We start from the raw sequence: 18,143 nt of genomic DNA on the forward strand, positions 1-18,143 counted from the left end.
GCAACAAGGGAGCAGCCATCTTGGGGCGTGTACCACGTGTAATTACCTCAAACCTGACACGGTTCGATTCAGAAGCTGTAGAGCTGACCAACACCCAAACCACAGGAGACTGTCACACCTCACAGTCACACTGAGACAAATAACCAAACCAAGCAGGTTGAGGCACAAGGATTTTTCTTAGTTGTGAATTCTAATGAGCCCGAGCTTTCTTACATCTACAGAATGAACAGTATGCAACATGCATGTGTGCACTTTGTGCACATTGAGGCCCCAAGAACATTTACACATCTGAATATTTATCACAGCTTCAGTAGGCATCTTACACTGTCACTGTAACAACCAGTGAAGCTCATGGGTCGTGTAGCACTGGGTGCCATTTGACATCCAGAATCGACAGAAAAACTTTATTTCTCACAAACAAAGTTGAGACATTTAGAGGCGATGGCTATAACATAACCCTGTAGTACCGTTTATTTATCCAGGACACTCCTGAGACAGAGACAGAGAGAGATGGACTGCAAAATAAACATAATTCCCTAAAATGCACAGCAATCCAAATTGTTTGTTAGGTTCAATTTAAGGTCCCACAATGTTGATTTTTCCTGATTTTGTTTTTTTGATTCTGTCTCAAATGTACTGTGGCTCAGGATTATAATGATGTCACATGTTGCAAATACATGTAACTTATCAAAGGCTGTATTGATCAAATTAAACTGAATGAATCTGAAAGCACAACTGTGTCAATACTGAACTCTGATTGGCTGACAGCTGCTGCTCCAAGAATTCAACTGAGGTAAAGCTGCTGAGTGGAGGCAATCCAGTTCAAACACTGCACACTGGTCTGACTGGGTGGGTTTCTGTGCATCTTTAGTGAGGGGAGGGACAAAGTCCAGTTATGATGTGTTTCCTGAAGTTAGTCTAAAAGAAAGAGACGATGGATTTGGGGACATTTTTGGAACTTTTTAATATAAAAAACTGTGTCAAAACTGGAAGTGGCCACCAGTGAGTGAAAACTTCTCCTCACCATAGTGTGCAGACAGTCAGGACAAAGCAGGACAGATACGAACCAGCTTCCTTGTTACCACAAGAGTTAGAACAGCAACCAGCTCTGCTTTAAAGAAGCATGCAGATGTTCCAAAAGCACGAGTGACCAAATGTGCACAAGCACACTCATTTGCACGTCTGCTCTCAATTAGCTCCTTCAGTATAATTGGATTAATCACCACTTCAGTCTGTTCACACAAGGCAACAAAGATGTTTTCAAAGCTTCTTGTTGCAAGAAAGTGTGAAGGAGGCAGATCATGATCAACACAATCATATTTATTATTTTTATTGCTGATACTGGTTAGTACTGACACAAAGGACCACATACAGGAAGTACTGAGGGGAAATCTGGTGCACTGAGCTTCACACCACAGGCCTTAATGCTCCATTCTGAATGCTCATATAGCCGTATAGCTCAGGCAATGTACTGAGCCTGTTGATATTTTATGTTACTGTATTTTATTTTCGCTATCATTCCCAATTCTATTTCCCTTTTTATTTTATGTTACTGTATTTTATTTTCGCTATCATTCCCAATTCTATTTCCCTTTTTATTTTATGTTACTGTATTTTATTTTCGCTGTCATTCCCAATTCTATTTCCCTTTTTATTGACTGTTTTTATTGTTTTAAATTGTGTATTGTTGCTTTTAATGTCTCTGTAAAGCACTTTGAATTACCTTGTGTTGAATTGTGCTCTACAAATAAATTTGCCTTGCCTTACCTTGCCTTGCCTCATATGTATTTTTTTTTTTTTTTTTTTTTTTTGAATGACTGTTCTACTGCACAGTATAATTCATACCTGATACCAAAATGAAGTGACTGCGACATAAAAGAGGAATGATTTTGCAGAGGCACATTAATAAAATATGTCACATTTATTTTTGTTTAAACATGTTTTGGTTTCATTTTTAGCCACTGCATTATCAATCAAACAATCCATAAATCAATCAGTCAATCAGTGTACCGACTTAGAAATGGAAGTTATAGGAGCTGTTTTGTTTGTGCCAGATGCAGCAGAGTTCTGTATCCATTGTAGCTATTCTCTTTTTGGAAAGTCTAGAAAAAAAAAGAAAAAATATTGCAATAGTCCATAGTGATATGCAATACCGGTAATTTAGATGAAGATCTTGTTCATACAGTATCACAATCAGTGATACTGTATGAACTGAAATCTCTCTCTAAAACAGCTGTTTGACAATAAGGGAAGTGGTGTCCTGAAGGATGGAACAGATTTGGATGCAGCTGCTACTACACATCTACTGAGAGCGACACCTGGTGGCAGGGCAGAGAGAAATGTCAGAAACAACGAGCAGATCTGGTGGTGATCAACAGCAAAGAGGAACAGGTGTGTGTGTGTGTGTGTGTGTGTGTGTGTGTCTGTGTGTGTGTGTGGGTCTAATAATAGTGTGCATGTGTATGTGTGTGCTTACATGTGTGTTGGCATATCTATCTATCTATCTATCTATCTATCTATCTCTACAGTGCATTTATAAAGTATTCAGACCCCCTTCACTTTTTTCACTTCTGTTATGTTCCTGATGCTACAATCATTTAAATTCATTTTTTCTTTCATTAATCTGCACTTAGTAACCCAGAATGACAAACTGAAAACAGAATTTTATTTATTTATTTAATCATTTATTGCAAATTTCCTGAAAAGGAAAAGCTGAAATATCACAGACCTGACAATGGCTGTCCACCGACGGTCCCCATCCAACCTGACTGAGTTTGCGAGGATTTCCAAAGAAAAAAAAATGGCAGCAAATCCCCCAATATTCAAGAACCCCAAAAGACTGGAGGCTGTAACTGCTGCCAAAGGTGCTTTAACTAAGTACTGAGTAAAGAGTCTGAATATTTATGTCAATGTGATATTTTAATAAATTTACAAAAAAATCGAATATTCTGTTTTCACTTTGTCATTATAGGGTACTGAGTGTAGATTAACGAGAGAAAAAAAATGAATGTAAAAGACTGAAGCATCAGGCTGCAACATAAAGTGGAAACAGTGAAGGGGGTCTGAATACTTTCTGAATGCACTGTATATCTTTATATAAGCTGATGTTTATATCTTCATTTCACCGTTGTCAAAGAAGGTTGATCTGTACCACTTGGTTTCTAAATTAGTCATGAAAAACTTTATTTTCATACTTTCACTTTTCGCTTTTTTTTTTTTACCTTCACAACACTTAGGCAGTGTGCAGTAATTTTAAAGTTTTTTTTTTTTTTTTTCTAAATTTCTTTAAATCCACTCTTTAAAATGCTTCAAATTGCAGCTGTTTTTCAATCCTTTGATTCTTTTGGATTCATACCATTCAAAGATAATCAAAAACTGAGTTGACAACAATGGAAACACCAGTAAAGGAACAGAAAAATGATAATGGCCCTGTTGCGGCTTCTTTTCCAGACTTTCAAAGCCGCTACTGAGCGAGTCCATGCCTCGCCTTCAAAAACAAAAGACAGCCGCGAATCCAGCGTCACTTTGGCATTATCGCCATTTATGAAATAATAACAAAAAAATGTCACTTCAGGGTATTAACAAAAGAAAGCAATCAAAAAAAAAAAAAAAAAAAAAAAAAAAAAAAAACGTTCTGCATCTTTCCTCTGTAGTCAAAAAACTGTCCCGCTTCCCACTCTCAACTGTGTCTGCATCTCTACCCAGGTGTCATAAATCACCTCTCAACTTACCTCTCCAATCAATGCAGACAGCCGTTCAGACAAACAAACAACCAGTGAACTTCTCATAAACACCTGTTTTCAAATAAAGCTATAAGTAATAAATAATAAATAATAATAATAATAATGAATAATAAATTAACCATAAATAATTTTGGCCTCAACAGGCCCCTTCTGCAAAATTATCAGGACTTTGTCAGAGGACTGAAGATGAAAGGAGCTTCCTGGATTGGTCTGTGGACAGAGTGGAAACCACAGTCAAAGACAATGGTTTGGCAGTGGGTGGACAAATCACCAATCACAGTAACGTAAGATTTTTTTTTTTTTTAATACAGTGTCGTCAAACTCACTGTTCTTTAAGAACAGAAAAGTTGGTTCATTTTTCCATGAAAACCTCTAAACATTTTTAGGCTTTCCAACCATGAGGAGCTGCTGGAATGTGGACCATGTAGAATCAACCATGATACGATTATGTGAAATCTGAATGTAATCTGAATGTAAGTTTAACGATTAACTGAGCTTTTGTTTAGGTGACATCACTTTAAAGAAAAAAATAATGTAATATCATAATATAATATATTAATAGTCTGTTTCTGATTATGGATCATTTTTAATGTGACATATTTTGCATAATGACAATAACAGACAACATACAGTATATGACGGCCACCAGGTGTTGCAGTTTCCTGACTTTTCAACAGCAAAAGCAAACTTTTCTTGAGGAGGGATGTCAAGTGTGTGTGTGTGTGTGTGTGTGTGTGTGTGCAGACATGCGGGACAGGGTTCGGGCTGTGAGTCTCCAGGTTGTGAAAGAAAGTGGACTCTTGGTCACAAAATGACAAATATAAACATCAAACTGTATCTGACTGAGTGTGTTAATGTCCTGGCACGACACGGCATGAAAGAGCATAAAAGTGCCATAAAAGAAAATTAAAAACATGTTGAATATCTGCAAAAAGTGGAATAAACAGTGTTATGAATGCAGATTGGTATGGATTAATAAAACAAACAGCATCACAACTAAATTGGTGTTTTTGTTGTGGGATAAAAAGTGGCATATGCCCTGCGTGTTGAGTGAGAAACGACATGGAGTTTAGCCTTTTTTTTTTTTTTTTTTTTTTAACAACATATAATGTTCATTATGATCCAGTAGAGGGCGCTCTGCCTTCACGTATGATGCCCAGGAGCCTCATCCGCTCTCAGTCCCGCTCCTCACTCCCACAAGAAATATCATTTAACACAGAAATCAGGCAAAATTAGAGTTTTTTCTCCCTGTTTGCTTTCGGTTTGACAGTAAATATGTCACAACATTCAATCTCCATCATCTTGTTTTTCCCTCACTGAGCATCCAGTGAAAATAATCATTAAAAACTGACCACCAATACAGGCATTTTTTTTTACAAATTTGATGTTGCTCCTCAGTTGGCATGATACTTTCTTATATTTATAATATTTAGGGTGCAAAATACATCTTGCTTTTATATTTTGGAGCTCTTTTGAGCTGATTTATTTTAAGTTGATCATTTTTACTTTAAAGTGTGTTGCTGAAATGAAACTTCATGATGATTTCTTTTTCTTTTTCTTTTTTTTTTTTTGCAAACTGTAGCTGTAACGCCCCCCGGTGGCCTTTTCCAGTCAGCGCATCAGCATCAACACTCAGTGGCTGTCAGGAAATGATTGGACAGCAGAATTATCAGTGTCCAAGGGGAGAGCAGCTCATCCTGCTGAGTCCAGTCACTGCAGCTCACAAGGTTTTGTGTGCCGTCCATTTAGCATCAGAAAGACACAAACTGTGTTTCCATTTCCCAGTGAGCAGCCAGTCAGCAAAATATCCAGCATCCTGCACCAGGAAACACCTGACAATATTCTTAAGGGACCCTGAAGAAATAAGGGCTTTGTGGAGGCATTAAGGGATTTTAAATTAATATGAGAATGCTGTGAAATTCTCCTAAAAGGCTCTATTTATGTGATTTTAATGGGTCATGAAACAGTAACTCAACAGTATTTAATTACTTGTTGGTTTTACCTTAATTTGATAAGTCATAAATTTCCAGAGGGATCCCTGAAATGCCTCAGAAAACATAAAAAGCTGAATTTACATCTCACATGGAAGAAAGTATTTTCAGTTCACTGTTAAATACAAAAGACAAAGTGCAGACTCACAAACTGGCAGTCTGAAGGAAAAGAAGAGCCACACAAACATGAATTACATCATAGACAATTTCTCCTGATAACCCTGAACACATCAGTTACATTTCATTATTTTGTCCTGTTATAAACTGCATCAGTGCTCAAGTTAAGTTGATTTTTTATTGATTGATTTCTTGATTGATTGCTCGATTGATTGATTGATTGATTCATTCATTCATTCATTCATTTATTCATTCATTCATTTCTTATTGGAACTATGTACAAACGATTAACAAACTATTGACAATCTATGTACAGGCTGTGTCCAGTCACACTGTGTGTGTGTGTGATGCTGCTGTCCGGCCTCAGCCAGACGAGCAGCGCTCTCCTCCACCCAACAGCCGGTTCCACACATTCTTCTTCTTCTTCTTCTGCTTCTTCTGCTTCTTCTTCTTCTTCTTCGGCTCCTGAAAACACAAAGTCAATATGTTGCCTTACATTTCAAAAGACTTCAAGACTTGTTTCCTGCTCTAAATGAAGGCCACATGTCTCAGTCACATTTACAAAGTTCTCTGAACCACAACAACACAGTGGCTCTTTTCTCTCAGAAGCAAAAGAACACAACGAGACTTGATCCTCAGTCCTTCTCTTCTCATGGCATTTCTCCTGAGCTTCAGAGTGTTTCTCTGTGAGGAGGGACAGTTTCTCAGCTTGGGTTTCCATTCCCTCCTCAAGCTGTGTCTTCTCTCTCTCCACAGAGGACAGCTTAACAGTCAGAGCCTCTCTTTCTTCACTCCACACTCTTCTTTCGTCCTCCAGTTTTTCTCGGGCCTCTTTCAGATCCCTCTCCATCTTTTCTGCCGTGTCCTTCATGACTTTCTTCTTCTCATTCCACATCTGTTCCTTCCTGGAGCTCTCTGCTGTCTGAGCTTCCAGGAGGCCTTTGAGGTTCTTGGAGGTTCTGTCTGCCATGGTGGCCAGTCTGGCATTTTCCTCCTTGATGAGGACAGACTCCAGCTGGAGAGCCTCACTGTGAGCTCTCAGGCTCTTCATCTCCAGGTCCTGTTGCTGCTTCTCTGCAGTCACTTTTTTCAGGGCCTCCTCAAGCCAGGCCATCTTTTGCTGGCAGGCATCTTCCTTTGTGGTGGTGTTTTCAGGAGCCTGCAGCGTCACATCAGCCTGGTTCAGTTTAGCCCCGTCAGAGACGGCCTGGTGTCTGGTCGCCCAGTCGGTCTCATCACGGGGCATTTTGGCCCAGTCAGGGATAGCCACTTCTGTTTCAGACCAGTCTGGGACGTCCTGCTCCACGATGGTGGCCCAGTCCAATTCATCCTGGTTTACAGGGTCCTGGTCTGCGGCGTCATGGTCCATGGTGGTCTGGTGTGTGGCATCCTGTTGAAATGTCCACATTTTCCAGACACACTTTAACAAACAGCTTAAGCAACTGATAATATTGTAGTGCTCCTACTACCAGAGGTGGAAGACAGTAATCACATTTACGTGTTTATGTTTTATGTGTCATAAATTGTTGCAGCAACTTTTGACTTGATACCATTTGTTAAACAGAGTTGGTGCAAATTTTAGCCATTTTCACCACTTTAATATTAATAAAAATGTGAACAAATCCCTCCTAAACTCCACATTGAGACACCAAGACCTTGAGGAACACCACAGAAAAATGCATCACCAAGAGTCAGCAGGGGGAACCTGGGTCCCTGGGAGCTGAAAAGGCTCATTTCACTCGTGGCTCACAAAGCCCTCCATAAGCAGCCGCCCCCCCCCCCCACCTGATCCACCTGTTCCACCACCACACTCCTTTCCTCAGCCTCCGCTCCTCTCATGTCAGTCTTTTTCCTCCACCAATCAGGACCGAGCAGCAGATGTGGGGAGCCTCAGCCTTCCCCTCCCTCTGGGACTTTCTCCATGAGCTGTCAGGGTTTTTACTCAGTTGCTTTTCATCATCATTTGAACTTGTAGAGTCTCTGAATTCTCTGAAAATAAAATCTATTCTTCTTATTATTATTGTTGTCAATGCAGTTTGGTTTGCAGACATTTACTAAGCAGCGTCTTCTAGACTTCTGTTTGATTTAGAGAGCCTCACTATGATCTTTTTTCCTTTAACTCTCAATAAAATGAGATGGTTCAAGTTCAAGTTGATTTAAAGGCCAATGTCACTGTTTCCAGTGTCAAAGGGCTTCACAGGCCCACAAGTTCACAGCAACAGAAGCTCAACCCCCTGACTTCATCCTCACAGAGGCAACAAACACAACAGCTCAAAGACTAACATGCAAACTGCGAACTGCACCTTTAATGTCCTGGCTGCTCCACAACAAACACAAATAAACTGTTTGAACCTGCAAAATATGAGACTCAGTGAAAGTGAAACGGCGTTGCTCACCTCAGACGGCTGGGTGGATGAAGCCAGCAGAGATGCTGCTTCTTTCTTCTGAGGAGTTTCTTTCATCTGCGGAAAAAAAATACAAGACAAGAAATGACAATTTACTGCTTTTGAAAGAAGTAGAAATGTGAAAAAAAAAAAACAATCAGCGGGAAATCCAAAGCAGCAGCTGCTAAAAGTCAGGATGAAATATTTGCTCAGTGTCTCGTCTTACCTTGTTTCTTCTTTTTCGCTCTTTTTTCTTCATGTCTGTGAATCAAAAACACGGAATCCAAACCGGTTATCACTTATTTATTCATGTCCACTACATCTGTGTGAATGAAAGTATTAATATTAGCCTCAGGAAACATGAATTTTGGAGTGAAGCTCACCTGTCTGCAACTCGCTCTGATGCACTTTGTGTTCGTCATGGGTTTCCAGCCTCTTGGTTTTTGTTCCATCATAAAGATCTTCATGATGATGTGGCCGCCGCCGTCATTAAGGATTCCAATGTCATTAAAGTTGTTATTATTCATGTTGCTGCTGTTTTTTTCCATCATTTTATTACACAGGTCAATTAATGTTTTTTCTTTTTTAATTTCTTTCTTTTTTTTTTTTTTGTTAGTACAAATCACTATAAGCAGTTATATCCAACCTATATCCAACCTCCGCTTCCTATCAAAGGTGCTGGAAAAGGTAGTGGCGGCCCAACTCCACAACCATCTCGCATCCAACAGTCTTTATGAGAAGTTCCAGTCTCGTTTTCGCCCTGGCTACAGTACTGAAACCGCTCTGGTCAGGGTGACAAACGACTTCTGATGACGGCTGATGCTGGCTCACCATCTCTCCTCATCCTCCTCGACCTCTCAGCAGCATTCGACACCACTGACCACCAGATTCTCCTACACCGCCTTCACTCCACCATTGGACTTTCTGACTCTGCCTTGTCCTGGTTCACATCATATCTTACTGACCATATGGGAGACGTCTCCCTGGGTGCAGCAGAGTCGGACACTCTCCCTGTCACCTGCGGTGTCCCCCAAGGATCTGTCCTTGGCCCCACCCTTTTCACCCTCTACATGCTCCCCCTTAGCAGTGTCATCAGCTGGCATGGAATATCTTTCCATTGCTACGCTGATGACACCCAACTCTACCTCAAAACCGACCCCACCCCCTCTGCAGCCCTGTCATCATCCACACTTAACACCTGCCTTGAGGAGATAAAGGCGTGGATAACGGCTAACTTCCTTCAACTAAACAGTTCAAAGACCGAAGCCATTCTAGTTGGCACCCCACACCAGATCCACTCATCAGCTTAAGATTAAGATTAAGATTAAGTACACTTTATTAATCCCACAAGGGGAAATTCCAATTTAAGTTACATCCCGTCCAAGAGACACCAAAAGACATGACAAATACAGGGTTACAGGATCAGGAGAACTTCGGGTCAGCCACCTTGCGCGGCGCCCCTTACATTACTGTCACCAGCATCACCTTTTCCGGTCTTGACATTCACCTCTCATCCTCTGTTACCAACCTGGGTGTGAGAATTGATCCTCACCTCACATTAAACACCTGTGCAAGACCTCCTTCTTTCACCTCAGGAACATTGCTAAAATCCGCCCCACACTCACTCTGTCAGATGCTGAAAAACTGGTCCACGCCTTTGTCTCCTCTAGTACGTTCAAAACAGTGCAGCCAGGATCCTGATGCGTGTGCGGAAGCATGGGCACATTACTCCCACCCTCAAATCCCTCCACTGGCTCCCTGTTCAGCAAAGGATAGAGTACAAGGTCTCCCTACTGTCCCACCAGTGCCTCTATGGCACTGCCCCCCTTTACCTCAAGGAACTGCTTACCCCTCACTCCTCCACACACCACCTCCGCTCTGGGCAAGCCAACCTCCTCAAACCTTCTAGGACTAGACTCTGAACGATGGGTGACCGTGCCTTCTGCTCCGCTGCTCCTAGTCTGTGGAATGCTCTTCTTGACCATCTAAGGCCACCACAGACTGTGGATGCTTTGAAGAAAGGCCTGAAAACCTTTTCAGTAAAGCATTTGGTTAGACTGTCTCCAGGGCCGGCGCTAGCCATTTGGGTGCCCTAAGCACAAATGCTTTATGGTGCCCCCCCCACGCCGCCGCCACCGCCACCGCCACCAGAAATGAACAATAATTCAGTATTTGTCATTGCGTTTCTCTTTATTTTACAAAATAACTTTTCAACATTTATGTTTCAAAAACTGTTGGAAAAAATAAGAGATAAATAATAATAATTTTTTTTTATAACACACTGACTAAACACTAACTAAATATGGCACCAAACACTTGAATAAATAAATAAAATAAAATAATTTAAAATAAAAAATAAATGACACCACTATTAAATAAAGATCTGTCAAAACTGTAAAAACAGTACTAAGTATCCTTGAATAAGGAACTGGTTGGTGATTGACGTCTGCTTGTGGATGGTTGATGTCTGCTTGTAGATGGTTGATCATCTGGATCTTCCACTTGGCTTTGTGTTCCTCCTTGCACATATCGAAGCATTGAGCCTGTAATCACAAATACAAGACAAAATACTCAGGGATTCTACAGTGAAATACAGTTTTGAACCATGGTACAAAAATATTTCAAAATTAATTATAGTATTATGTAGGCCTATATTTAAAACACTGGTACATGAAAAATTTATTATTTTACCTTTATAGACAAGGATTAATGGGGCACAATATAAAAATTCTGTACATAGTTTGAAAACTATGAATATGAAGAGGGGAAATCTACACAACTTTAATATTGATTTTTTCAAATTACAGGTTCACCAGCAGATGTCGCTCTTGTTGTGTGAGCTGCCGGCCAGTCGGTCACCGTAATGACTGGTGTATCCGCACTCCATCGGAAAGCTCCGGCTCTCTGCTTTTGGAAACCGTCGTAATTTTTTCGATAGCACAATTGGTTCAGGATTTACGGTAGTGCCAAGCTCACATTACAAACTGGGAATCTTCTGTGATTGGACGGTCGAAGTGTCAGTAGTCCTACATACTACCGTAATGGCACTCTATATAGGCGCAAAGCTCCGGTTTCAGATGGTTTTTTTTTAAAGTTTCTGAATATCTTAAACGGTCACGGAGACACCATTATGTAACGTCGGCATGCCGAATCCTGTCAGCGCAGACATCGCCGGTGTAAGAGGGCTGATAATCAATCACCTGTCTAATTTGGCATATCACATCAAAGTTCAGGTTACCAAGACCCGTTTTCCATTCATCAACTGATTATTTTTGTTTTTCACTACACAGTCACATACTCGTTGGTTCATAGAACGTAACAAACGCCAAATACAGACATCTCAACTCCAGATCCATATCCATATACACAACTAAAAATAACTAGCTAGCCCAGCATCAATTATTTGAAACGTAACACTTCCGTCTGAACATGGCTAGTGGGAGCTAACGTTACAAAGGTTGTTGACGGTAGTATTATCTGGCACGAGCATAGACATGCATACTAGGGCTAAAAGTAACAAAATTAACATTTGTAATTGTCTTACCTGCAAGTGACGCGCGAGCATCATCTCGTTGTTTCTTTCTTTTCCTCTCTTCCGCCCCCGACTCTTGTTGCCTTTTCGATGACATGTCCAAAAATAAAGGTCTGCCAAACTTGCGATTGAAGCGTAATGGAGCAAACCACTAGGGGATGGGGGAGGGGGGCACCAAAGGTGGACTGGGGAGGGGGCCGCACAGGAGATTCATGTTTTTCTCGAGCAAATAAGCCTATGTTATTTTTGTATTGCTTGTATCTATTAACATGTTTTACACACTTTACACAATTTTAAATATATCATTATTATGATGATTTTTCACGAGCTTGTTTTTTTTTTTTTTTTTGGTGCCCCCCCAGGCACTTGGTGCCCTACGCGCAGTGCGTGACAAGCGTGTGCGGGGCGCCGTGTCTGACTGTCTCCTAGCCTAGCCCTCTGTGGCCTGTAAATATTGTCCAGTTATTGTTTAGCGTTGTATTTTTTAAACCATGTTGCTCTGCAGCTTCCTGTGCTTTTTTTTGGTTTTCTTTTGTTTTTGTTAAGCCTGCTAAGCCTATGTACTGTGTTTCTATCTTAGTTTAAATGTTGTATTAGTTCAAATGTTTTTATGCACTGTAAGCACTTTGAGAGCATTTGTTTGATATAAAGCGCTACAAATAAAATTTATTATTATTATAGCAGCAGCATCACGGATGACAAAAAATAGCATTAAAGTAGTTTATGATAAAGTCTACCAACTAACTATACTGATTATCAGAACATTATAGGAATATTTAGAGTGATTCTCACAAGGGAATATCAAACCGTGCATAATAACAACAACAACAACAACAATAATAATAATAATAATAATAATAATAATAATAATAATAATAAGTTTATAACGAGCCTTCCAACTGTGAAAATATCAATTCAATTCATAACTTATATTGTATGTATGACGGCCACCAGGTGTCGCAGTTTCCTCACGTTTCAGCAGCAAAACCAAACTTTTCTTGGCGGAGGGAAGGAGGGATCTGAAGAGTGTGTGTGTGTGTGTGTGTGTGTGTGTGTGTGTGTGTGTGTGTGTGTGTGTGTGTGTGTGTGTGTGTGTGTGTGTGACTTCTTGTTCAGCCAGTAGAGTCACTGAACACACACACTCTCCCGCTGACTGGCCGGACTGAGGATTTACACCTTAATCTCAGCGTTTATCCTTCATATCTGTCTTCACAGTAATGCTGCGGTAAAGTTCAGCACCGTGCGTGTGTGTGCATGCGTGTGTGTGTGTGTGCAGACATGCGGGACAGGGTGCGGGCTGTGACTCTCCAGGTAGTGAAAGAAAGCGGACTGCACCTTTTGGATCGCTGCTCCGCTCCCTGAGGCTTCCTGAGCCGCGGCGGACTCCAACTTTCCCTTCGGCTTCGCTTTGGATTTCTCCCCAAAATGTCGGAGGACAACACGGATATTCCTAAAGAGCTGCTCGGTAAGATAACTGCACACACTCAAAACACACACGCACACACTTGTTGCCAAAAAACAAACAAAAAAACAAACAAACAAAAAAGAAAAGAACAACCCACGCCACACTAACTATAACGTTTTATAGGCAGATATCATAGAAAAATCCAGATTCTCCACTGATACGAAGGAAAAACGCGCTGCAGAGTTAATCTGGGAATATCATAGAAATATCACAGGACCTAAAATCTACTTTTAAAACCTGATAAGTTTTCTGAAACAACACGGGAATGCTGCAGGAAGGGTAGAGGAGAAAACACCATAATGAGGAATATTATAGGATTACCACAGGAGAGAAATACCTTCTATAAAACAAAGTACACTGACTGTAGACCCGCTGAGGGAATATTACCGTGATGCCACAGGGGATACAGTCACATCAAGGTGCTATAGAGGAACACACACACAGTGAGAGGGTTATAAGGCTTTATTTGTCGCTACGTGTTGGTAAAGTTGATTTAAAAGCGGCGTCTTTATTTCCATGGCCCGAGGCGCAGGCTGGCTACCTGAGAGCCTCTTTTTTCACTCACTTCCTTATCTGAGGCAGGGGAGCGAGGCTTTGGGAAGGGGTGTGTCCTGTGAAATTCCTTTGGATTGTGAGATACTATCAGCACACACACACACACACACACACACACACACACACACACACACACACACTGAGACCGCTCAGATCACAGTGTGTGAAAAGCACAAAACAGTCAGTAAACTCAGTGCCGTGGCTGTCACTCAGGCCGAGAGGAAGAGGAGGAGGAGGAAGGAGTCTTTTTCTTTTTGATCTTAACTTTCAGACTGGCATGTAGGGCTGCAAAATCCCACTTTCTGGTGAACCATTTAGTGCATGAAATATGAAAAATAAAGTCAAAGTCTGATGGGAAGCGAGCAGAAGTGAACCTCCTCAGTCTGACCAGCAGCCCCAAAAAACCCAAAGGCTTAATCTGATAAAGATATGAACTCAGAAAAGGAAGATAATCTCAGTATTTTAGTCATTTCAGTGAAGCTGGAATAAGTTTGGCTTGTTTGTTTTCCCTCTGATAAATAACTCAAACCATTCACTGGTTAGTGAAATTAAATTCGGTTTTCTGTGGATCGACTCGTTGATCAGTCGACTAATCCTGTCAGTGCCGGAGCCAAACGAGCTGAACGTTTTGGACATTTTGGATTTTTAATTTTTTTTTTTTTTTTTTTAAATAACCTCCAGCCGTAATGCTGTGCCTGTCAGAGGGGAAGAGCCTCTCAAACAGCAGTCAGAGGGTCATCATGTGTCCCTGTGCGGAAAGATGATGTGGAAAACCAAAATGTGGAAGGAAAATCAAGTCACATCTTGTTGTTATGTCAGGTTTTCCAGACTGTTTTTTTTTTTTTTTTTTTCTCGGACAGAGGAACCTCCATCGTGTCCGATCTGGACCTCCTGACTCAGATCTGATGTTCAATAAAAGATAAAGGCTCGTCTTTGATCGTCCTCATTTATCTGACGTCCATCACAGAGACAGGGAGAAGGCGGAGATGTGATTCTTGAAGGTGTAGTTTCTCTTTCTCTTTTTCGCGTCGCCTCTGACCTTTGACCCCCTCGGCTGTGTTTTAAAGGGAAATGCCAACTGATTTTCTGAAATATACCGTGTGACAAACGTGGCTTTAAAAAGTGCTTTAAACTCATAATCCTGCTCTGTGGCTCGCTGGTTCGGGGCAGCACAGATGAAACCAGTCCTGCTCCGGGGGCTCAGGGTTTGGGGTTTGAATCCCGCCTCAGTTCCTAACCGTGCCATCAGGCGCTGTGGATGAAAAACATACCGCAAATATCATGTATGCAGGGTTCCTACAGGCTTATTCAAGTTAAATTCAAGTCTTTTTAAGACCTTTTTAAGACCATTTATATCAAAAATTAATACCTATTTCTCGGCCTATTTCACAGCCCAACCGGCAAAGAAAAATGAACTCCTTGGATTTCGAGCGATCATTTATTCGACAAACAAAATAGCAATCCACAGTGCTCATTTAAAATATGCTAGATCGACTCTAACGTTAGCTGAGGTCGTAGAAGGAGGGGCTGAAGGAGCACTAGCAGCTAGCTGGCTAGCGTTAGCTGGTGGGAACCTGGAGGTGACTGAAGGAGTTTGTTCCTTTCCTCTGGTGTATTTAATGTGCCTGGAGTCCAACACCTTCACCCCCATTGGTCCAAGCTGAATCCACACAAGGTGCTTAGGCTTCGAAAACGTTATCTACCACAGGTTTTAACTAATGACGGAAAGAAATTTTATCCATCCACTCTTTGTTGAATTTACATTTCCCCATTTTCCAAGCGTGAATTAACTATCTAACGTTAAAAAAACAACTACTTGTCTTGTCGTTGGTAGTCTTGTGTCTGCTGTAGCGCGAGGTCTTCAGTGACGTATTCGTAGCATTTTCCTGGAGCTGAATTGAATTCGAAATTATTGGTTCCGCCGCTCTTTGTTTACGTTCTTTTATCAAAATAATCGTGCTTGACAAATAAAACGTTTGACGAGAAATGCGAGAAGTTACATACAGAACAAATTTTAAGACCTTGATATCAAAATTCAAGACTTTTTCAAGTCTTTTTAAGGTATTATTTCCAAATTCGTAAATTCAATGCTTTTAAGACTTTTTAAGACCACGCGGGAACCCTGTGTATGTTGTGGCTAATTTTGTTTCAGACCTGCTTTAAGACTGTGATTCTGTAATTTTCTGTATTTTATTTTAGTATTATTATTATTTTGTTATTCAGAGAATCTTACATGGCTGCTGCCTTTTTAAAGCCACATTTCCCAAATGGGGGTTCACGTAGCCCTAGTGGTACGCAGAGGTACTACAGGGCGTACATGAGAGAAATCTCAACAATTGAAATCTTTTTTTTTTTTAGATAATAAGATTGAAAACATGAACTAGAAGTATAAGAGAGGAACCAGTCCAGTTTTTAGTTTTCTAAGTAAAATGTTGGTAAAGTGAGGACTTGGCTTCAGAAATCAGGGAAGTGAGGAATTTAGGACTAATAAGTTTGAGCGCCCCAGTTTTAAAGGACTGTCAGTAACTTAAAGGGGCATTCAGGTCGCTGAACCTCTAGTGGCCATCAGGTGGAACTGCAGCGTCCACAGCTGTCTGGAGCAGAGGCCAGTCACCTCCTGCCGTCCACCTGAGCTACGGTGGTCTGGAACTGACACAAACTCCAGTAGAAAGGTCTCATGGAGATGTGATTTATATGTTATAATACTAACTGTTAAATAATAATTAACCCACTTTGACATTTGCTGTTTGGCTGGAGACGAGGCCTTTTAGGTCACTTTCACACATATTTGTTGTTCTGTTTGATCACCAGATAATTTCATACTTTGTTACTTTTTCCATTTGGTTTTGTTATGTTTCACGTCGTTTGAATAAAATCAGACAAACCGAAGCGACGCGTTTGTTTCTCGGTCAAAGAGAAAAGTTTCCATAACAGAAGGATTCCCCTGAAACATGCAACTTTTATTTAACGTTGAGAATCAAAGGAGGATTAATGATCGATCGGTGCTGATAGGTTCTCTTCTTCTTCTGCAGTGCCTTCCCAGATGCATTGTGCTGATTACGGCACAGTGCCACAGTGGGCGGGTGCCGGTACTGCAGCCAAATTAGAAAATTCTCCAGCAGCGCTCGTTAATCTACTTAGCGATAGTTGATGATGCATCGCTGTGCATGCGGTTTGTTCAAGTTTTTCAAAAGCAGTTGCCATAGCGACCTGCACTCCTACATCTGTTTGCTTGTATGTGAAGCCACTTAACCTGCAGGTCACATAAATCGCTTTGGTGTGCACTTAAATTTAATGCATTTTTGTACATTTTTGCTCTTTTAATCACATGTTTTGTGGTTTACAGCCTCATGAAACCAACTTATAACATCAACAACAAATAATAATAATAAACATAATAATAATCAAGAAAAAAGAGCTCCGGTATCAGATCGGTATTCAGGTACCGAAATCGGATCAGAACCAAAAAAAGTGGATCGGTGCGCTCCTGGTTATTGATGAATCTCTGGTGTTGATCTTCAGTGGCCACACACATGTTGTGGTCATTTTTGTGGTTTCAGAAAGTAAAACTTTGCTTATTGCAAGTAAGTTGACTGGTAGCACGTTAACAGATCAAATACTTCATACAGAGAGAATATTGAATGATGAATTTCAGATAATGCCAGTCAGATGATGGACCTGCTCTGTAATCCCAGCAAAACAAAAATGAAGTGCAGTGCAGAATCCAACACACGGCTGTCATTTTTACTGTCCTGACCTCAGGGGTCATGAGGGAAACCCGGGCTGACTCCGAGCGCTCCGCTCCGTCATGGATGCCTCCGTCCAAATCTCACGCCGCGCGGCAGCTGATCACCTCGGCTCGCCCATGAATGAGCTTTTTGTTGTCCGGGTCGCCGCGCCGTGGCCGTCTGGATGTGACCGACCGCCCGAGCGCTGCAAATCAGACACAAGTGAAAGGCATGAGAGTGTGTTCGCCGGGTTTTTCTGGCAAATGTGGAGAGACAGAAAGTCAGCAGGAGGAGGAGGACAGGATTTTCAGGAAGGCGGCCTGTGTTTGGATGAGCTCTGATGGATAAATGCAACACATTTTGTCGGGTTACCTTGGTTGTTTCAGCTCATTTTGAGTTTTATTCCTTATTGGCTGCGATCTGAGCATTTAACAGTTAAAACTCTCCCGGTGGCCCATGCCTCTGTCATGAGTTTAGCCCTCGCTCTCCTGTTCATCCATGACTTCTGTTTGGCAAGAGACAGAACCCCGAGCGAACACACATTTCATGCTGGTTCAGCTCTGAGTCCTGCAGCTGCAGCGGGGCGGCGTGGAAGGAGGTCACCGCCTGCTTCAGACTTCACGCTGCC

General features: G+C 41.3%; 1 protein-coding gene across 3 annotated transcripts in view; it reads left to right on the forward strand.

Moving 5' to 3' along the window:
* The first annotated feature begins 12,917 nt into the window (after positions 1-12,917).
* carmil1 (capping protein regulator and myosin 1 linker 1) overlaps positions 12,918-18,143 on the forward strand; it is a 74,255-nt gene continuing 69,029 nt past the window's right edge. For all 3 annotated transcript variants that reach the window (XR_003928951.1, XM_030063673.1, XM_030063674.1), the window contains exon 1: positions 12,918-13,232. Coding sequence is in view for 2 of the 3 variants with exons in the window: in XM_030063673.1 (XP_029919533.1) it covers positions 13,193-13,232 (40 nt within the window). In the remaining variant the exon portion in view is untranslated. The remainder of the gene's footprint in view (positions 13,233-18,143) is intronic.

This window comes from Myripristis murdjan, chromosome 11 (genome assembly GCF_902150065.1).
Source record: "Myripristis murdjan chromosome 11, fMyrMur1.1, whole genome shotgun sequence".
NCBI lineage: Eukaryota > Metazoa > Chordata > Actinopteri > Holocentriformes > Holocentridae > Myripristis > Myripristis murdjan.